Source organism: Daphnia pulicaria, chromosome 4 (assembly GCF_021234035.1).
Source record: "Daphnia pulicaria isolate SC F1-1A chromosome 4, SC_F0-13Bv2, whole genome shotgun sequence".
Classification (NCBI taxonomy): Eukaryota; Metazoa; Arthropoda; class Branchiopoda; order Diplostraca; family Daphniidae; genus Daphnia; species Daphnia pulicaria.
In genome coordinates this window covers 4,912,146-4,935,067 of record NC_060916.1, presented here as the reverse complement: position 1 = coordinate 4,935,067, position 22,922 = coordinate 4,912,146, and the positions used below count along the sequence as shown (strand labels likewise).

Sequence of the window (22,922 nt, the reverse complement as noted above, 5' to 3'; positions counted from 1 at the left end):
CATTTTAGACTACTGCCATTTATCCATATAGTCAAAAACTCTCATACCTATGGAACGCCGTAGGGAAAAAAAATTAACTGCTCCACAGTTAGCATTAATTTAGAGCTCTTCAAAAATAAATGCTCAAAATTTAGTGCTCTATCGCCCCCGCCTTCTAGCGGTGTTAAGATCTTACGAGGATCGAAGAACAAATTGAGTTCCGAGTTAACCAAGCTGTATTGAACGATGGGATGGGAGTACTGTACAGGCAGAACACTAAGGCAAGACTGACTGGCCCATGGCCGGAGAGAAGTAGGGCCGACATGAACCGCAAGGGGGCTCAGGTGTCGAGCTAAGACGGAGGGGGGGGGGGGGGGGGGCAGGGCCTAGGCGGAGACTATAACAAGCGAGCGGTCCGGAATTTTTCATTTCTACGCCTCCTTATGGGAGGAGTTCTAAGCTATCGATTGCAATCCAATAGTTAGCTTAACAATTGATTTGCAATAGTGATTCAGACGAATTGCATTGTTGACAATCCAAGGGCTCAACGCACAAATTGATTGTGGTTCTTTTTCCTCCTTAATAGGTAATATTTATTGGAATTTTATAAAGGACTTATCTACGTTAAATCCTGATTGACCCTGAAAACTCTCACAAGAGGTAAGTCTTTGTTATATGATTTGGTTAAAAAAGAATTAATAAGTTGATAATCTGCTTCTGTTACCTTCCAGAACTTTCCGAAAATAGTTTATCACTTTGATTTCATACCATTAGATATGAGTCCTCCATTGGTGGGTGGCAAATTAAAAGTTCAAGAGTAAACGGAAACACTGAGATAGGCTACATACTACAAAGAACCAGATCCCAATCGAGAAATTCCAACTCAATAGTCCATGACTTAAACTTGAATGGTTAGTTTTCAAAATTTAACAATCTTGCAAGTGCTGGTTGTTGTTTTTCGGCAATTGCAATTAGTACCAATACATCAGTTAAAGCTTAATTACCTAAGGGCATTTATTGACAGGTGAATGTGACATGAATGTGAGCACCTGTATCATTCTGGGTTCTGCCAAGAAGACCCCAATACAAATTCCCATGGACTGACCATGTCATTGTGGATCTGGGAATGGATTACTGCCATCAAGCAGGGAATGGACCAGCCATGAACAAACGATCCTCAGTACCCACTCCAGTAGTACTTGGTATGATAATTACCAAAATTTTACTAGTTGTAATGAATTATTTGATTTGAAAAATTTGAATTGAAAAACAGCACGGAAAGAACGCTGGAGTCACTCACCATTTGAACGTGACACCTGGCGAAAAGGGCTAACCGGCCGGGGTGTAGCCATCGCCATCCTTGATGACAACGTCAATCCGTCCAACCCGTAAATCAGACGTAATTATGTGAGTATGATAATCATCGAATTTAAAAAGTGCTAATTTAATTACAAATTATTCTTTTTTCCCAATAGGATCCGAATATCAGCGTTGATTTGGGAACCAAAAGCGCTTAGCGCTTCCATCATCGTGGCCGAAGCAAACAACAATTTCTGCGGTGTCGGAGTCACTTTCAACGCTCGTCGGCTCGTGTCGGTGGCGTCCGTCTGTTGGCAAAGAAACGCATCCTTGACGTCCAGGAAACCAGAGCTCTTAACTACAAGCTGCACGAAGTGGACATTTACAGCGCATCTTGGAGTGAGTTAAACAATTCACAATTATTTCATTTTCTTTTTATTGAATTATTCTATTTCCAATTCAGGGCCCCCGGATGATGGTAAACACACTGGAGAGCCGGGAAAGTTGTCCGAAGTTCACTTAGATTTAGCGGCACGTTATGTTCTCTTGACTGATGGAAACGTTGTCCTCAATAGGGAAACTGCCACTTAGTGACTGCTCTTCTGTGACGTAAAAAGACGATTGCCGAGACGGCAATGATAAACAAATTGAGAAATTATGGAATAATTAATTATTTTTTGTTTGTTTTTTAAAATTACTTTTTACAGGTTCTGACGAATTGTGGTTCAACCGCAAAGAAGTGGTTCAGGACTACCTTCCGGCGCCATTAAGTCGCATCCGGGAATCGGCCGTTCAGAGCGTCCTGGTGTCCAAAGCTGTCGTCTACCAATTCGTCACGGTCATGAATTTGACGACGGAAGCACTTAAAATGTGTACCAGCGTAAAGAGATGAACCTAAGGAAAAATCTGGATCGAGAAAAGATTCTCAACATCAACATTCCGTCGTACCAACAAATGGTAGCCAATCTGAACGAGACTGCGATGAAAGATACAGCGATGATGGATCGGTTCAAAGACGATATGCGTCGCGCTCTGAAGAAATACCAACAGGCCGGCAAATGATTGGCATGCATTTCTTCCAGAGTGTGGCCAATATGGCCACTTCGTTCTTTACAGGATTGGGAAGGATTGCCACTCTCCTTTATTAGTGACATCAAAAAGACCGTTTCTACGCCAAGTGAAGGAACAAACCAGAGTCGTGTTCCAGCAATAATTCTACTTCCGGCGCCCAAGTTTTTTTTCTTGTTTTACCTTTATCGCACATGGTCTTCAAACCTATAGTGTGTATCCCAGTGTGAACTTATACATAATAAAATTACTAACGATTGTCATTCAGTTATTTTTATTGATTAGAATTCTTAAGAAAAAGAATGATTGTCTGCTCGTTATTTTAGACAAACTTCGTTCGCTCGTCATATTTTAGATCAGTTATAATGAAGATGTTCTCGTAATTCTCTTCGCATCTTTACATACTTCCTTTTCGCAATTTTTAGTCGGCACAGGATCGTGCCATACTTCCGCTTCAGTCTGCGTTTAATGTTTCTGTGAAGATTCACTTCGATAGGGGGAACATTTAGCTGTTTCAAATCACCTTCTCCTATATCGAAGACATCTGGCATGTCTCCAATATAATCAATATTCTGAAGTAAATAAAAGTAGAGCCTTCAATAAACAAGACCTGAAGAGGAAAACAAACCTGGTCCAGCTCGGTGTATTGGCGATTTCTTTGTTCGGCACTTAACCACAAACGACTCAACCCTCGGATGAACAATCTAGACGGCGATAGATTTCCAGTTACGGTCCTTAGACCGTGTCTATTCCAACTTCTACAAACTCATCTAAATATGTTTGAATGACAGGAAGGAATATGTGATGGAGACAAAACAGATCCTCTTCGCTGTTAGGATCCAATAAGTGTTTACGTTTCAATCGTCTGTAACCCAAAATTGTAATAATATAAATTCTTGAAATTCTTAATAAGATACTCACAAAAACAGGGATTGAAAAATGTGAACAAGCCCATTATAGACATCCACCCACAACCATTCAATCCTCTGATTGTGTACCGAACGTCCTGTCATGATACTTCCTCGGTTGAGTCCGTGATGCGTCATGGGCCACTTTCACATTTTCTCCACCAAGATCAGTACTGTATTGATAACCATATTATGTAGGGCTCATTATATAAAATAAATATTATATTGATGTTACCGCACACGATATGGTAGACCATATTTTCTCACTCCAGTGAGAAAACCATCCAGCACAGTTTGGGATCTGTTGTTGTCTGATACCGTCATGAAGAATATAAGCCGCGAGTAGCCATCCACAGCTCCGTGTATGATGAATCTCCATCTTTCAACACATATGATTGAAATCAGATAATTTTTTAAATAAGCAATTTACATTTCTTACCGGACTAGTTTATGATTCCCGTCTAGATGTATAACGGCCAATGGAGCTCGTACATAATAAACTCGGCGCCTAATTCTCCTGGGTTGAATAATTTGCCCAACAGTCGCTGCTATAGCGGCTCGAACTCTTGTACGCTGCACTTTTAACCCATAATACCCTAATCTACTTTTTACTGAAGCCTGAAAGTTGTTCATTTTCCGTGCATATTTGTCTAACAATAGATTCCAGATCTTCAGTTGAGATCAAACTATATCGCGACCGGACGGAAACACCGCACTGGGACATTTTATACTTGAGGGATCGAACAGTAATATGCATTTCTTCCGCTATTTCCGATAATGTGTAACCCTGATCTATAAAAATAATGAAATATAAATATCGATAAAAGCAAATAACTTTGTACCTAAGTTCCCAACGGTTTCCCTCCATGATCACTGCTTCAACAATAAGTATAATAAATATCCGATAGAAACATAAGGTTTAATATAGGTTTAATAACATAACATATAACGCCCCCACCCACCCTCCAATACAATAAAACAAGAAGGGCGTTTTCCAAATCCTACGGATTTCACAGACGGAGAACGGTAAAATAATGTCTGGAATGTTAGGCAATAGATTAGGAAGAGTAACATAATTTGGCTCACTTTTCTTTATTTGGTGGCGAATTCAATTGAATCCATATTTCCCATCCCACAATGACCTATGGTTACATGGAAAGCCTATACAAAGGGTTGACAAGAACCCATTCATAAAGGCTGAGAACAAGAAACGGCATGAAAATATGGATATCGAAGTAAATTTTTTCTGCCCAATTTGCTTGGCATTCAGTCCCGATGTAGTTCCGAAATTTTTGCATTGCGGTCATAACGTTTGTGGGAAATGCGCCACGGTATTTTTTTTTTTTTTTTTTATTCATTGTTTATTATTATGCGTATTTCATAATTTCTAAATGTCGATCACGTTTCTCTTATAGAATTTGGATAATGCTGCCTTTGGATGGATTCCATGTCCATTATGCAGGCATATCACCGAAATTGAACTTCCCAACCATCTTAGTTCCGACGTGGTATTCCTCCGATCGGTTGCCGAGTGAAGATCCTTAAAAGAAATAATCGCGAAAAAGGACGAAGCTTGTAACAATCAACTTTTACAAATTGCTGACTTGCAGCAACAAGTGGATCTCTGTAGAGAAATGCACGGCAAAAGAGTTCGCATGTCCTCCCCTGCTTCTTCCGGCACTATTCCACTCTAAAATGCGGCTTCAGCAGTGATCGTGGAATCACAACCATCAACAAGTGGAACAACTAATTAAAGAAAAAGTAATTTTACATTTATAAACGTCTTGTTATCCACATTCACGAGTCGTGTTATTCCACTTGTCAAGGAAGCCGTACTCCGTCATTGTCATCTACGGACAGTGATTTTCAAAAGAAAAAAACACGAAAACTAAAGAAGAATAAAGGAAGAAGACACGATCGAGACCGCCCAACGCTCTACAGTACAACAAGCAGCAGTGATGGCCCATCGTCGCAAAAGGAAGCACCGTTGAAGCTCACACTCCAAATCAACCAATGTGGGATAAGAGCTTAGAAAGAAGTTTTCTTTTGGAAAAATGAAACAAGAACCTAAAGGTAGAACCGGGTAGAAAATCACAATCTCCTGGCTGAATTAGTTTAATTCTTTTTGTAATCGTTTTTCTTCATTCACATAGACAACCATGATGTCACCATCAATGATCTGTTTCTATGTTCACTTAAAGATGTGCTTGAGATGCCCAACTCGACCGAAAACAAACGGTTAAAAGCAGTGGGTTGGGCTATCAGTACGATTTCCGCTTCCCTGTCTCTGCATCCAGCGCTGACGTGCGCGCAATATTTGCGAGGGCTAGACTTAGTGAAGTCCAAGCGTACTATGTCTGTTCAAATAGGGACCGGGGACCTCCAACAGACTGGCAATCAAAGACTATTCCATTTCAACCGGTCAAGAAATTCGGGTGAGATTTCTTATATGCTGACCCAATTAGACTATGATTTTTTTCTAATTTCGACTGTTTCGAACTAAATTGCTTTTTTTGTAGAGAATGTCAGGGAAGCTCATAGCTCTGGTAACTATTGGAGAGAGTCTAGCAAGTGAGGCAGCCTCATCGGAAGAAGAAGGAGTTGTGTGCAAGACATGCAACAACTTCGTCCCTATGAGGCGTTACGGACATCATAAAGAAAATTGGTATAAAACACTGAAATTATTAGTACGATAATGTTTCATATTTTTTTTTTATTAACTTCAGTCCAACTGAAAAGAATTCGCGGCGCAAAACCAACTAGTATCCCCAATCAAATCAAGTCATTTTCCTTCAATTAAAGTGATTTATGAAATAATCCAGAGAACACGAAGGGCTAACGGGTCGTACGCCGTATGAAAAGAAAACAAAATCAATCAGTCAGTTTCATTAATTCTGCCTTTTAATTTTTTTTAATTCTGCCTTTCTGTTTTTTTACTGATCTTGTTCAGGACGTTCTCGTAACTTTTGGTTTTTTATTTGCTTTTCTTTCTTTGCACTTTTACTGAATTACAACAAGAATTTCAATTGACAACGTTAAAATTAAAATCTACCCCCACTCCTGGTACAAGGAATGCTGATCAGCTTTTCCAGCAGGCCTATTTCTGTAAGAAATTAACAATCGTGAGTAATTGGCCTTACAATAAATAATATATTCAACTGACCATAATTAACAGCAAATGCACATATATATAGCATAAACTCACAAAAGGCTGACATGAGAGAATAGCGGGACGACTACTGAGCGAGAAGAGTGAAGCCTCTCCTCACTCGGTTTGCGCATTTCCAACACACCCACTCAAACTGATATTCCAATCTCTTCTCGTAATTTGCGAAACCTTGGACCATCTAGTCCCTTTGTTAACAAATCAGCCAATTGTCCTTCAGAGTTTACATACACAACATCAATTACTTTGTATTCCTGCAGATCACGAATAAAATGAAACTTTACATCAATATGTTTGGTGCGTTGGTGAAATTGAGGGTTACGAACAAGCTTAATAGCACTTTGATTATCACAAAATAAATAAGTAGGCTTGAGTTGATTACATCCCAGATCTTGAAGTAGACGCCTCATCCACACAATTTCTTTGGCTGCTGTGGCTGCCGCGACGTACTCCGACTCAGTAGTAGACAATGAGACACAGCTCTGACGTTTACTTTTCCAGGATACAGGGCCACCGTTCAACATCAACACAACGCCTGTCGTTGAGCGACGATCATCTACATTGGCAGCAAAATCAGCATCACTGTAGGCTTGTAGAACTCCTTCACCGGCTGATGTGTCTCCATAAGTAACTCCATGGGTCTGAGTTCCTTTCAGGTAGGCGAGTATTCGTTTCACAGCCTCCCAGTGCGCTCTAGTGGGACGTGAAGGGAATTGAGCCACCTGGCTGACTGCCCAAGCAATATCCAATCTGGTACAGGTGACGGCATAAATAAGCGCCCCAACCGCCTCACGATAAAGACGAGCCAGGTTCTCTTCTTCGGATGAAGTATCTTGCCCATTGTTCTTCGAAAGACGAGTAAATGGGTCTGCTGGAACTATGCGAGCGTGAGAGTCTGAAAGGTTGAACTTCTCTAGCAGACGGGCAATGTAATTTTCTTGTGACAGATGAATGGTTCTTCTCTCTCTATCTCTGACGATTTGAATGCCCACAAAGCAGTCCACCGGTTCACACGTCATCTCAAAATTCTGTGATAGATACTCCACGACACTGTCAAGTCTCTTGATATCGCTGCCGCAAATCAGGCCGTCATCCACCCAAATTGCAATGATTGTAAGGCAGTCTTCCTCTTTCTTGATGTACACACAGGGGTCTGCACTGCTCCGTATGAAGCCGAACTTGATGAGAAAACCATGAAATTTAATATTCCAGGCTCGGGATGCCTGCTTCAATGCGTATATACTTCTGTTGAGTTTTCAGACCTCAACAGCTAGATGTTCAGGAACGAAGACATCAGCTATTTGCTCAGGAAAAAAGACAGGATCAGTTGCTGATTCACGACTAGAGACTAGGCCAGCCTCATCATCATCACATACAACAGGAACGAGATCAAAAATTCTGTTTGTTTTGGGTGACGACAGTAAGTTGGAGGGTGGTTGACTATCATTTGATTGAGTCTGCTGATGGAAGATGTCAGCAATCAGATCCGAGATTCCACATGGTGGCCCACCAGGCATTCCTTTTTCCAATTCTTGAAAAATGACATCACGACTGATAAGCACCTTTCCAGTTCCTTGGTCCCACGCTCGGAATCCTTTCTGCAATTCACAATACCCAACATGGAAGCATTTGACGGACTTCGGTTCTAATTTGTTTCGCTTCTCCTTCTGGACATGGACGTAGACAGTTGATCCAAACACCCGGATGTGTGATAAATTTGGCTTTACACCTTTCCAAATTTCGTAGGGGGTCTTGCCGATGATGGACTTTGTTGAGACTCGATTCATGAGATAGACAGCCGTATTGCATGCCTCAGCCCATAGTTTCAAAGGGAGGCCGGCAAAATGAATCATGCTTCGAGCCGACTCCAGGATGGTACGATTCACTCTCTCGGCAACTCCATTTTGTTCAGGTGTGTAGGCGACTGTCGTCTCATGGCGAATACCGTTCTCTAGTAACCATTCTTCAAACGCCTTTCCAACATATTCTCCTCCGTTGTCGCTTCGCAGTGTACCCACTGAGTGGCCAAATTCAACTTGAATGCGCTGGACAAAATTCTGGAAAAGAGACATCACTTCGGATTTCCGTTTGAGGAAATGGATTATGCAGTATCCACTAAAATCGTCTTTAAGAGTGAGAAAATAAGTCGATCCTCCGATAGCTGGGACAGAAATTGGCCCACAGACATCAGAGTGCACAATATGACCTACGTGTGTACCTCTGGTCCGTCCAATGGGAAAAGGAAGACGATGTTGTTTGCCAAATAAACAACCTTCACAGAAGTAATCTTGGTTATCTTCGCTGATCATGAGACCATCAGCCATTTTTGAAACCGCCATCTTCTTTATTGTTGGAATACACACGTGACCAGTCGATAAAGGTTGTTGCTGGTACTGGCTCCTACTGCTACCGTTTTCCCATTCTTTACCACTTCAACCTTTTCTCCAACGAAGTTGACTCCAAAGCCATTGCAGGCTGCTGAACGGACGCTGAAGAGGTTCGCACCCAGTTAGGAACGTGAAGAACTTCTTGGAGAGAACTCCATCATGCCAGCATCCTTCAACTAGGGATGAAATTGGAATGGTTCCATAGCCATGCACCTGCATAGGCTTCCGGTTCTCCCCGATGCCATTTACAGGCCAGCATCCAGGTTTCACGCGTTGATAGTTGACAAATGCCCATCTCTGATCGGACATATGCTGCGAAGCTCCGGAGTCCACCAGCCAATTGTCATCCTTTGGACTGGAGTGATTAGATATTGAACATTGAAAGGCATAATCACCAGACCATGATGGTTTGTGCTGAGATGAATGATTCGAAGGTTCAGGTTTTCCATAGGAGTGGGCAAATTTAGCTTGTGATCCACGTTCATCCTCAGCTTTCTTCCAACAATTTTCTTCCACGTGTCTCTTTCTGCCACAGTATCCACAGGATACATTCTTCTTCATCTTGAAACCTGGCTCTTTAGCAAAGAAGGCCGCATCTGAATGGACACCCTCGAGCTCTTGATTGTAACTTTCTTCTTTCAATAATCTTGTGGTCAACAGCTGCAAGGTTTTCTTAGAATCATCCACATTTTCCCAGGCAGACCTGACAGAACGAAAACTTGGAGGGAGAGTGCAGATAATTTTAGTGATGATCTCAGCTTCTGTTCTTTTTGAACCAATGTCACTTAGTTGAGCTGCTATGGTTTCTATAGCAGTGATGTGATCCATGACCGAGTGCTGCTTCTGAAATTTGTAGTCAAAGAAACGTTGAAGCAGCTGGTACTGATTTTCTTCAGCAGCTTGTTCATACTGGCTAGCCAGTCTCTTCCAAATATCATTAGATGATTTACAATTGACGAGGGAGCTCTGCCATTTGACTTCCAATGTGCCACAGATGGCAATTCTTGCACTTTGACCTTTTTCAACCCAGGTTTCAATGTCTGCATCGTTGCTGCTGTTGTTGCCACCAGCACTTGAGACTGTGGGTACTGGCTTCTTTTCTTCTCCCAAAACAATTTTTAAAACTTTAAAGTGCTCTAATACCATGAACAATTGGAACTTCCGATTTGTGAAGTTAGTTCCGTTAAACTTTGGTATATGGGCCACATCCTTAGATGTCAGTTGACGAGTTGCCATTTCAACGATTATTTAAAAAAGAATTTGTACCTGGTATGGAAATTCTGGGCCCAAAACCTGTAAGAAATTAACAATCGTGAGTAATTGGCCTTACAATAAATAATATATTCAACTGACCATAATTAACAGCAAATGCACATATATATAGCATACACTCAAAAAAAGGCTGACATGAGAGAATAGCGGGACGACTACTGAGCGAGAAGAGTGAAGCCTCTCCTCACTCGGTTTGCGCATTTCCAACAATTTACCTCATGTTCAATTTCGCCCATGCTAATGGTGTTTTTCGATCCATAAGCGATGTAGCCAAGGCGAAGAGAATTACGAGAACATCTTCATTATAACTGATCTAAAATATGACGAGCGAACGAATTTTTTCTAAAATAACGAGCAGCCCATCATTCTTTTTCTTAAGAATTCTATTCAATGAAAATAACTGAATGCCAATCGTTAGTAATTTTATTATGTATAAGTTCACGCTGGCATACACACTATAGGTTTGAAGAACATGTGCGATAAAGGTAAAACAAGAAAAAAACTTGGGCGCCGGAAGTAGAATTATTGCTGGAACACGACTCTGGTTTGTTCCTTCACTTGGCGTAGAAACGGTCTTTTTGATGTCACTTATAAAGGAGAGTGGCAATCCTTCCCAATCCTGTAAAGAACGAAGTGGCCATATTGGCCACACTCTGGAAGAAATGCATGCCAATCATTTGCCGGCCTGTTGGTATTTCTTCAGAGCGCGACGCATATCGTCTTCGGCCCGATCCATCATCGCCATATCTTTCATCGCGGTCTCGTTCAGATTGGCTACCATTTGTTGGTACGACGGAATGTTGATGTTGAGAATCTTTTCTTGATCCAGATTTTTCCTTAGGTTCATCTCTTGCTGGCTCTTTACGCTGGTACACATTTTAAGTGCTTCCGTCGTCAAATTCATGATGTGCTCGAATTGGTAGACGACAGCTTGGGACACCAGGACGCTCTGAACGGCCGATTCCCGGATGCGACTTAATGGTGCCGGAAGGTAGTCCTGAACCACTTCTTTGCGGTTGAACCACAATTCGTCAGAGCCTGTAAAAAGTAATTTAAAAAAACAAACAAAAAATAATTAATTATTTCATAATTTCTCAATTTGTTTATCATTACCGTCTCGGCAATCGTATTTTTACGTCACAGAAGAGCAGTCACTAAGTGGCAGTTTCCCTATTGAGGACAACGTTTCCATCAGTAAGAGAACATAACGTGCCGCTAAATCTAAGTGAACTTCGGACAACTTTCCCGGCTCCCCAATGTGTTTACCATATTAATACCCGATAAGTTTTTGTTGGCTCTCAAAGGATTGATTTCTTCGTGCAACTACGATACTCAACGTGACTCGTTGTTGAGGGATCAGATTGTTGTTGGCATCATCGATAACGGCACTCGTGAACAATTGCTGTCTCAGTCAACCCTATATTTGAAGAAGACTGTTGAGTTTTGCCGAGCTCGTGAACCAGCGCGGAAACATGCAGCTCAGATGCAGTCGGGTGCGGAAGCTAGCCAAACACAGATGCTAGTCAATTTGTTAAATGCAAATAGGCTTACATCAAGTTCGCAGAAGATGCAAAACCCCAAGGATGGTGGCTATATCACCTCTTGCCGTTTCTGTGGAGGTCAGCACTCTCGTGGAAAATGCCCTGCATATGGCAAGTCTTGTGTAAAGTGCGGAAGAATCAATCATTTTGCCAAAGTCTGTGAGCAATCTTCCCAGCGGCAGTCATATCACGGCACGGCAAAATGATTCGACAACTCGGCGAAGAAAAGTCTGCAGCAGCAGACTCTTCAGTAAAAAAATTGCGATTCGCTACAAACTGAATCAGAGGTAACCGTTCGAGAATTTATTATATCATCAATTAGTAATTCGAAAACGGATTACTCATGGTTTGTAACTGTGTCCATAGATGGCGTCCCAGTAGTTTTTAAGGTAGACAGAGGAGCACAGTGTAATGTATTGCCTCGGAACATTTTTGACAAAGTGGTTAAACTTAAACAGTTGACACCAGGCCCAAGAGTTACGGCATACAATAGACAACCAGTGCGCGTGTTGGACAACAACAACTTGACGTGGTTTATAACAGTTGCCAATTTAAGATTGGTTGTGTTTGGCTGAAGACGTGGATGTTCCCGTGTTGGGGTTGCCCTCCTGTAAAGCTCTCAATGTAGTTAAATTAGTTGACTCATTGCAAACTCCAACAGTGAAAAGTGAAATAGTTCCTCATCAAGAAGTGTCGGTTTCTCCTTTACTGGCCAAATATGAATCGGTATTCAAAGGGATCGGCAGACTTCTAATGGAGCATCGCATTAAACTTCAACAGTCAGCAGTTCCTGTGGTGCGCCTAGCTCGCAGGATTCCGTTCAAGCTTAGTGATCCAGTCTTAGAGAAGTTGAGTGAAATGGAACAATTTTGCTTAATTGTGAAAGTCAGCGACCCGACTGATTGGGTAAGTCCTATGGTAGTGGCACGGAAGTCTAACGGTGACATCAGAATCTGTTTGGATCCAGCGGATCTAAATGGAGCAATCAAGCGGCAACATTATCAAGTCCCATCGACCCAGAAAATCGTTTCCTGAATCGGAAAAGCGAAGTATTTCTCCACCTTGGATGCCACTTCGGGGTTTCTGCAAGTTCCCTTAGCCGACCAGTCTACTTCTCTCACAATAATGGCTACACCGTTGGGCCGATACAAGTTCTTACGGTTGCCGTTTGGATTATCGTCAAGCCCTGAGGCTTATCAGCAGGTGATGGTCGATCTGTTTGGCGATTTACCTGGCGTTGAAGTCTACTTTGATGACTTCTTTGTGTGGGGAGAAACCATCGAGGAACATAACTCGCGATTAGAAGCTTTGTTTCAGCGTTGTGTAAAAGTGAACTTGAGACTCAATAAGAGCAAGTGCAAGTTTCTTCAGCCGGAATTGAAATATATTGGACACGATATTGGTGGTCAAACTCTGAAGCCTGATCCGGAAAAATATTAGCAATTGTGTCGTTTCCACGTCCTGAGAGCCAACAGGACATTCAACGATTTCTCGGCATGGTGAATTATCTAGCAAAATGTTGTCGTAGTTTTTCTGAAACAGTGGCACCATAGCGAGTGTTGTTGAAATCTGATGTTGAGTGGCAGTGGGATGCAAACTCGGACCAAATTTTTATCAAAGTGAAAGAGACCATATCAGCATTACCACTTTTGCGCTTGTTTGATTCAACACTTCCAGTACTCGTGTCGGTAGACGCATCACCGGTGGGAGTTGGAGCAGTTCTATTAAATGGTGGACAGCCCATTGAGTTTGCGTTGCGAACGTTGACAGACACACAACAAAGATATGCTCAAATTGAGAAAGAGCTACTTCGGTGCTATTCGGTCTACAGCGTTTTCATCAGTACGTGTTAGGACAAAAAGTGGTTGTGGAAACGGATCATAAGCCTCTTTTGGGCATCCTTAATAAGGCAATTGCCTTATGCAGCCCACGAATTCAGCGGATGAGATTGTTGTTGCAAACATATGAGATTCAGCTCGTTTACAAGCCAGGAAAAGAGTTACACATTGCTGATGCTCTAAGCCGTGCTACAAATAATCGACAATTTGTGGAAGATTCGCATTTTAGCTACGAAAGTATGAACTTGTTTGCCTTATCAGTGGTCTTAGCTCCGACTTCCCAGGAAAAATTTATTGCAGCAACGTTAGCAGATCCAACACTGCAAGTGGTCCTGTCATTTGTTCCAAACGGGTGGCCTGAACATCGAAAGAATTGCAATGCGGCAACCAAGTTGTTTTGGCAACACAGACATGACCTCAGTCAGTTCAACGGCTTGATACTCAAAGGCGAACAAATTGTAGTTCCTGCATCCCTACAGTCTGATGTTCTTAGACAAATTCATGACGGCCATTTAGGCATCTCCAAGTTCATCGAAAGAGCCAAGTTAACGGTATACTGGCCTCGTTACATGGATGAAGTGAAAAATCTGGTGGAAGGGTGTGATAAATGTCAGGAACATAGGCATTAAAATCCAGCACAGCCATCATATCCGGTTCCGATTCCGGAATATCAATTTCAGAAAGTTGACGCTGATTTATACGAAATTCGTGGAGTTCATTATTTGTTGGTCGTAGATTACTTCAGCAAATGGCCTTGTGCAGTGCCTCAGAAAACTATCACTAGTGCGTCAGTGATTACTGAACTCAAGCGTTTCTTCATTGATTTTGGTGTCCCCCCCCCAAACAATTTGATTCCGCGGAGTTTTGTCAGTTCTGCAACGCTTTAAATATTCGTTCTACAACCTCCAGCCCTGAATACCCTCGCTCCAATGGATTAGGGGAAAGGATGGTACAAACGGTAAAAGAGTATTTTATCAAATCTCAAAGTAAAGGAAAGACCCTATTAGATACATGCAGCCGCCGTCGTTTAAGTTTTACTGGAATGGCAACGCATCCACCTGCGCCACCACCACCGTCTGCACCTCTACCAGCGCCGCCACCGGCCGCCGTGATCAATGTTTGAAGTTGACCCAAAATGGCCAGTAATTGAGCTTCCAAGGTGTCAATCTGGGTTCCAGCCTTTTGATTTGGGGTTATCTGATGATATAACACTTTTTTCGCTACTGCGGAGATAGATAAAGATAAGATATTGACAAAATTTAAAAAAAAATATAAAGATAAGATCAGATAAGGTAAAGATAATTTTTCGTGATAAATTTCTAAAGATAAGTAAAAGATAAGATAAAATACTTAAGTTTTAAATTTATTGGAGAACATTGCAGGTTTGTAACTTAACTTAACTAATTAATGTTAGAATTTACGGCCGTACTTGATCTTTAGTTTACGGCTTCGTAAAAACTTAAACTCTGCAAACTACTTTTGGTACCTACTGACCAAGCGTGGCAGTGCACCCAGCAACTACTTATCTTTGATCTTTATAAAAAATTGCAAATGATAGGATAAATGTGTATTTTTTAAATCGCAGATGGGATAGGTTCCGTGTATTTTCAAAAAGATACCCTAGTCGGTGAAGCCATTGGGATCGTGGCTCGCAGACGAGCTCGGGTGATAATGGGTGAAGAAACGAAATGCTGCCTTCTTTTGGACATAAATGGAACGCGGGTATAATCACAATCGCCCGCCGGCCGCAATGTTCAGTGAAATTGCGTCACACAAAAGTTCTGGCGACTTGTAGAAGATAGGAAAGGCAAAGCGACGAATTTGCACCATGTGTTGCGCCACCTGTGGGTCGAAAGAGGACTCCGTGGAAATACGGAACCAATAGTGCCCTGCTGAATAAGACACTGATAACACGCGCCGCACCGAGTGGCTGTAAAACCAAGATGGTGGCGCCCAGGGACCACGTGCGTTGGTCGGATTCACAACACAAAAAAAGGTCGATAAATCGTGAGAATTCAAAGCACGCTCGAGTGCCGCACAACTAACAGTAAGAGGACCGGCACATTTGTGAAGCCTCCGAAAGAGTAGCCTCCTGCACCATCAGGAGTGGAATTCGATCGTCAAGACAAGATGGCGGCATGCACGGGCCGCATGGGCGAAAGGCGAAAACTGAAGGCAGGAAACACAGGGAAACGCAGAGTTCACTACATTCACGAAAAAGTAGAACACAGTGATTAGCAATCGTAGGTGGGTGAGACCAACTGCGCCAAATACACAATACGGAAACGGTAAGACCTTCTTTCTCTTCACTCCGCACTCGAATGGCCTTCACTACGCGGCCCTTTAGTGTAAACTTTTCGTGCGCCATCAATAACTACAATAACTACATTGATTTAGTTATGTTAATATTCCAATTTTCTCTACTATGTACAGTTCATCATGAACCAGCTATTTTTATTTACAGGGATTGTTTCCGGTTCCGAATAGTACCTTTAATGAGGTTAAGACAGTTTATCCGGAAAACAAAAAAAGGACATCTTGATGTTGTTGGAGAACAAATACAGACGCTCTTTTCTTGAGCTTTCCAGAAAGAAAACAACGAAAGCAACAATTAGTAGCGATCACAAGATCGCCATCGATCAGAAGGGGCTGAGCCAAATTCTATATCAGTTTACTATTAGTGTAATTTATGTTGATCTTCTGTTTAATGTCTGCATTTTATCTTTTAATGCCCCGAGAAAGATATACAAGATTAATGGTTAAGGCAAACTCCCAATGTCGAGAAGAAATAACAAATAAATTCAAAATAATTTCAGAAGCATCGAAGCTAAGACCTCAAGAATCAGGTAACATGGTACAGAATTAAAATTAATATGTGCTCTTTGTCTGAAATAGACAATTGCAATTTATTCCTCTTTAAAATTTGTTTGTTTACAAAATTGCATTTAATTCAAAAATTAACTATGAGCTAGCGAAGTAGGCTTCCCAAACGATTCTCGGCCAAAGTTGATAATTTTTAGCCTTAGGGGAGACCGGACCCATCTTGAACACTGAACTATGTTAGACAGAGGAAAGAAAAACATTAAAAATGATTTTAAATATTTATTTTTTCTAATTTATATTTTTCAAAGTGTGTTCATTAATTGTATTGAATTTCATGAAAATCGCGTGGTTATTTCCTGAGATATTCAAGAAATAGGAAAACACGGGAAAAATCGCAATCGCAATTTTTTTCAAACTAATTACAGCCATTTTGGGCACAACTGTGCCATTTCGCCCCAAGTTTGACGAGTAGAAAAAACTGCTCACACCAAAACATAGGACAGTAATTCGCCTAAATTATTCACCAAATATTTATTTTTAAGTATGTTAGTTTAGACATAATTTACAATATAGTAGAGGAGGGTATATGGGGGCCATTTGGGACAAAACAATTGGCCTATCTGTGTGATATGCTTTATTACTTGATCGCCCCAACTACATTTAGATCCTATCTTAAAGTTGAAATTCATTCCCTATAAGAAATCTTTCTCAGTATTGAAGTTATCATTTCCAAGTTTGGTTTGGGGGTTTTACTAAATTAGGAACTACATTTTCTATTTTTTCAGAATTTTTTAATCACCTTATCCCTATTTTTAATACTCTTTCTCTTCTGGTACATAATCCTGCGTAGAAACTAGGACAGCGATTTTTCTGTCAAAAACTGTCTGAAAACAACCTAGTGACTGATCAGATAAATTTGAGGGTTTGTTTTTAGAAAAAGGCTGCAGGCAAAAAAAGCATATTCACTTTCCAGACCAAGAACAATAAAACTTGGTGAAAATCGGAATCACCCTTTTTAGCATTCCAGACTGCCTCATTTCAAATTGATGAAATGAAAAAAGCAGCAGACAACTATAAAAACAAAATGTCATGACAACCGACTTCAAAACAGAAGTCTTTTGTCCCCCTGCCTATTTTATTTCTCCCAACTGGCACCCCTGGTCATGGAGTACAATTTCCTCACTCTGGTAACCTTTTAGAAGGGGGTGACGCTGTGAGTCGTTTTTTAAACAAATGAATTGAATAAATGAAATTAAAAGTTGCACATCACTGGACTTGTAACCGAGTATCTTTTCATGGTTTCAAACGTTTTAAATTGATAGGCCGCCATCCGCCCGTTTTCTTAGGAATAAGAAACATATTAGATATGAAACCATAATTAGAAGTAGAGATAACAGGTCTAATTGCCCCATTTGCCAGTAAGGTTTTACCTTACTGATTGTAAATGGTTTCCATCTCTATAGACATAATACAACCTGATGGAATTGAATGCTGGACAGGGGGCTCGATAAGTTCAATGCCATAGCCATGAATTACTGTAGATAAGATCCATTGATCATCAGAAAGGGAAAGCCACGCGTTTGCAAAATTGTTTAAACGACCGTCAACCTTAGTCCAAACGGGAGACATAACTGGAAAAACCGCGGAAGAGAAAGCGGAAAAAGAATCAACATACCTGTTTTGGCACCCTGAACCGGCTGCTTGAAGAAAGGAGATGTTTTTTTGTTCTTTCCCTTGTTGATGTCCATTGTTGTTCTTTCCCTTGTTGGTGTCCTTTGTTGTTCTTTCCGCCTTTTCCTCTGTTGTTGAAACCTCCATTTTGTAGGGCCGTCGTACGAGTTTTGATTGCGGTCAATATTGCGCCAATTAAAATTGTCACGACTCTGCTGGAACGGCTGGAAGAGGGACCACCATTGCGTCCGATCTTTGCCAACTTGGCGTCGTCATCCATTTCTTTCACCATGACGTCAATGAGTTTAGAGCCAAAACAAAGGCTCAAACTTGCGAGAAGAGAAGACCCGTGGGTCTTTCAATCACGATTTTAAGTGGCCACTTGGCGAATTAAATTTTCACGTCACCTTTTTTAAACATTGGCAAAAGCAGAGTCCAACAAACAGGGGGGAAGACTCTAAACTGTTCAACATCGGGTCGTCAGTCCTCTTCTGGTTCCAGGCATGAAGCATTGGGCGCATTGAGTCTAGCATTGGGTACTGAATGGATTTCAACATTGTTTCCTGATAGTCTTTCAATTTTGGCAAATTCTTGTTTCTTGGTAGTTTAGCTTGGAAGTTTAGGGCATATTAAATCAAATGTTCCATCAATGTATCGTTTGATATAAACACGTAAAGCCTTGGCTTCGTTGGGTGGCAAGCCTTGCAATAACCATTTACGAACCTGACGAGATTTAGATAGAGAAATATGAAAAGAATTACCAACAGCAGCAACAGTGTTTGATGAACAACTACGTTATTGAACGAGCGAGTTCGTGATCGTCACGAGCGGGAACGAGAGCGAGAGGCGTCCCGGTCACTACGTGGACGTTGATTGCGATCGTTGAATAACATAGGCCATTCTACCACGCTTAAACGAGTAATTTGCCCCGCGACTCGTGATACCCCCCTTAATTTTCAAAGCGCTTTGGGTTTTCAACAAAGAGATTTGTCATAAAGTAATACGCCTTTGATAGCTATTTTTTCCTCTTTTTTTGAGCCCAGCGGGGATAAAAAATATTGAAAAATAAAGAAACGGGGGCTCAAAAGCTTAAAAACCGCCAACTATCCCGACTCTCCTCTACAGAATGAAATGTCCGCTTATCTCATATCACATGCTGTCTAACCCTTATGCATACATCAATAATAATGAATAGCAGAAAAAGTGATAACTTTTTGCAAAAACCGTGTAACACATCTATTGGATGTTTTCAGAACTTAGGCTTAGTTTTCCCCCCGTTGAATATAACATTATTAGTTATAAAAAACATTATAAATTTAAAAGTTGAATGATCAAATTATTCCTTGATGGTTATTAGATACAACTTAATCATAGAATGTTGCAATAAAAGTTTATGTTAAAATATGTACTTTATACTGAACTCACATGGTGCAGTGGTTTGCGCGCCTGGAAAGTTATTATGAATGCAATAAAATATGGTGGAATTAATCAGTGGGTGATGTCATCACTGCCTCTGAAAAAGAGGAGCCCTCACTTAGTATCAAGTGTGGAAAATTCACATTGTGAATTGTTGGAGTCACTTCCCAGTGCTAGCAATACGATTAAGCGGATGCGGTGAGAATGAAGAGGGAGACTACAAAGCACGAAAAGATTACAGGAGGACCCAGTAACCCTAAGTCTAAGCCTAGCTTTCCCTCTAGGTCTAATCAGCTTAGAGGGAAGTTTTTCAAAGCCCGAAGGAGCAAGAGTTTGTCTTCAAATTCACCTTTTGACATACTTAATCAAGCTATAATTTCAATTTGACGATTTTTTTTTGTGATTACTGTTAATTATTTTAATTTGTTCAATCAGCCTCAAACCCGATGGAAAATGGGCTAAGTGTCCTTATATCAGGTTAGTGTTTCAATTTTTATTTGCCACAAAGCTTTTCTAAAACAAAATGTTTTTTTTTTTTTTTTTTTTTTTTTTCATTGAAAATTTAGTGATATTAAAAAAGATACGTTTCAAATATTTTGTTGCTGATGAGATAATTCTAATAGATTTTATTCTATAGGACTTTAAAAATCCGGGTCAGTTCTGTTAAGGCTTAAGGAGTGCGACTAGTGCGCCGTGTGATGAGATATATTTGATATGCCATTCGCAATTAAGTTTGGCTTTGTCCTTTTTATTCTATTTCTTCGCTTCATTTCCGTTTGAATTTCTTTTCTATCCAACCAGTTGTTCGGTTGACAATAGAAGCTTACGCATTCCGAAGGGCAAGAAAACAAAGTTCTGCATCGCTAGACAATGATCGAATAAATTTTCTGTTTACACGACACTTCCTGCATGAAGCGCATCCACACAGGTGTACTTCATGATTTCTGCATATTCAAATAAAATTTAGTAATGAATATTATGTCCTAAGAGATTTCATCAAACAGAATCCAATTATATTTTCTGCTGAGTAAGAATATATACATATTGTGGAAACTATTCATTTATTGTCCTTCACAACTCTAGCAAAAAGGCTTCATCTTTGATTGCATTGATGATCTTCCCTATTTCCAACTCCTCCGCTGCCAGCTGCTTCACATCTTCTTACCTGTAAATTAAAAAAAGACAAATAAGTCACCTTGTTTATAATTTGTGTCATCAATGTGCTTGACGTCTATGATCCATAATATTTTTAGTATACAATCGAAATCGTATCTTAAACATTAGGTAGACCTAAGTGCAAATCAACACTTTAAATACTCACAAAACGTAACCAGCACACTTTACTGAAGTAACTGCCATAAATGAGTACAAAAAGATGCAAAATAAAGTATCTAAAGCTGGTGCTTCTGACAGCATAAAAACGATCTAAGGCCCTATGTGTGCCTTCTAGGGTAAAAAAGAAGAAATGTCTAAAATGAAAAAATTCTTGCATCTAGCTCATCGACATTCAACTGAATTGAAATAGCAAACAATAATTAAAAAAAAAGCCCAATACTCACATCATCGTCGTCCTCGAGATACCGCCGTCGCAAATCACAAACAGCCAAACTATCTAAAGGTCAAAATCCCGTGCTGTGTTGAGATGAGAGCAAGGGTAGTAGGAGTCAGCTAGGGGAGAGTTGACAAGCCGTTGGTGGGGTAGTTGAATTACGCTAGACGCGTAGCTAGAGCGAGCACAACTACCCCCATGCCTCGAGGGGACGGAAGGATGGCACGACAGTCAGTCGTCACTTATCTCTCGTCGGTTTCCACCAATGGATTCAGTCCATTAAATATTGCAGCAGGATTACCCTGAAACGAGAATAAAGTTGACTTCAAATTATAAAATTTCATGCATGATTGTAACGTCAACAAGAAATACCTTAAAATAAGATGGGCACATTCCAAGGATGGAGATTGAAGGAATAGCAGCCAACGGGTTAACAAATAAAGAACTTCTTTTACTGTGTTGATGGTTTTGGCTAAATGCAAAGTCTGGAGCAAAATCAAACCTAGAAGTCGACAAAAAATAATAATAACCATAACACCCTTAATATAATTTGTTGTCATTTTCTCCAACCTTTTATTAACCATCAATTCATTTTCCTCCTGGAAGGACAAACACAATGCTGATTATCTTTCAGTGATACACAAAATCTAAATAAGAAACATAATCAAAACTATTGCACTCAACATGATGAAAGCTATAAGTTCTATGTCAAAATAACTAAAAACGAAAAACGAAAAAGTAGAATTCCCTCTTTTTCTGCACCCATCCCTTTGTTTTTTCTTTGAAAAAAAGGGGAATTATACTTTTTCGTTTTTCAACTTAAAATTCAACTTAGATAATATCAATCAATAAATAAAAAAATTAAAAATCATACCTTAAATAAAGCTAACACAGGTCAATTAAAAAAAAAAGTCGCGTTTCGCTAGCCCTAGCCGTTCAACTGCAAAAAAAGGCAAAAGTGGCCTAATTTGCATAAGGTCCTCTAGGCTTTCCAAAGACTTTTACAACGGGTCAAAAGTACTTCGGAAAATTAAAATTAAAATCTGAAAAATCAGAGGTGTTTTTACTACCTCTATGTATACCTCTAGCTACCTCTATGTACATACAAAATTTGAAAGAATTTGGTTGAAAACTGTAGCACTTAGAGGACTGAAAAAACAGCGTTTTTGCATAAGGTCCTCTCGGGCTTCCAAAGACTTTCGGTAGGTACTGTACTTGTGTCACATGGTTGAATTCGGCCAAGAAAAAAAAACTAACGAAAATATCACTTGTTATGACTTGACCATTAGGATCCATGCTATGGTGTTCTTTGTCGATGATTATTATTTCGATGTTTCCAGTAGAGATTTCACAATACCAAAAGAAATGTTCCCAACGGAATACCGGGTCTTACTGGGAGCCATTAGCTCCTCCTTCCAGCTGTTTTGCACATTTGTGGCCGTCTTCTTTTCCCAAACATGCTGAAGGTGATGGGCAAAGAAGGGACTATCTTCTTCTACACCGGGTGCACCCTGCTGAGCGCCATCTTCGTCTACTTCCTCCTGCCGGAGACAAAATGCAAAACACTGGAAGAGATCGAGCAAATCTTCAGCTCCAATAGATACAAAAACATCAAGAGCATTTACCGTCTGGACGACGTCATCGCAACCGGTTGATAATAAGCTTGATATGAGTTTGAGATAAAGCTTGATTTAAGTTAATTGATATAAGTTGATACAGCTCCGAAACCCTTGAGTCTCGATTTTTGTCCTCAAAATCGAAGATACTTCCCCATTGTTTTTTAGTACACACCAATGACACGATGTTGGAACTGACTTGGAGGTTGGAGCAAGAAGAAAATTCTTTCAAGGAAGATCAATCTACTAAATTACTGTAAAACTTCTGAGCTGAAAGCAAGATCTCTGGAAGCAAGCAATCTAATCTAGCAATCAAGCAAGCAAGCTTATGTTGACAGTTCACAAAAGACGCCTAAAGCATAAGTACTTTATCTACAATTATTTTATAT

General features: G+C 40.4%; 3 protein-coding genes across 3 annotated transcripts; 2 read left to right on the top strand and 1 right to left on the bottom strand.

The window, feature by feature from the left end:
• Window positions 1-8,852: 8,852 nt before the first annotated feature.
• On the bottom strand, window positions 8,853-10,206 carry LOC124336766. Its single transcript, XM_046790560.1, has 2 exons — window positions 10,161-10,206; window positions 8,853-10,100 (listed from the first exon to the last, which is right to left on the bottom strand). Exon 2 carries the CDS (start codon window positions 10,041-10,043, stop codon window positions 8,853-8,855), a length of 1,191 nt encoding a protein of 396 aa, XP_046646516.1. The 5' UTR covers window positions 10,044-10,100; window positions 10,161-10,206.
• A 1,356-nt stretch (window positions 10,207-11,562) lies between these two features.
• On the top strand, window positions 11,563-12,655 carry LOC124336765. The gene is made up of 2 exons (XM_046790559.1): window positions 11,563-11,698; window positions 12,177-12,655. Exons 1-2 carry the CDS (start codon window positions 11,563-11,565, stop codon window positions 12,653-12,655), a joined length of 615 nt encoding a protein of 204 aa, XP_046646515.1.
• A 907-nt stretch (window positions 12,656-13,562) lies between these two features.
• On the top strand, window positions 13,563-14,087 carry LOC124336763. The gene has a single exon (XM_046790558.1). The coding sequence runs from the start codon at window positions 13,563-13,565 to the stop codon at window positions 14,085-14,087; it is 525 nt and encodes a 174-aa protein (XP_046646514.1).
• The last annotated feature ends 8,835 nt before the right edge of the window (window positions 14,088-22,922 follow it).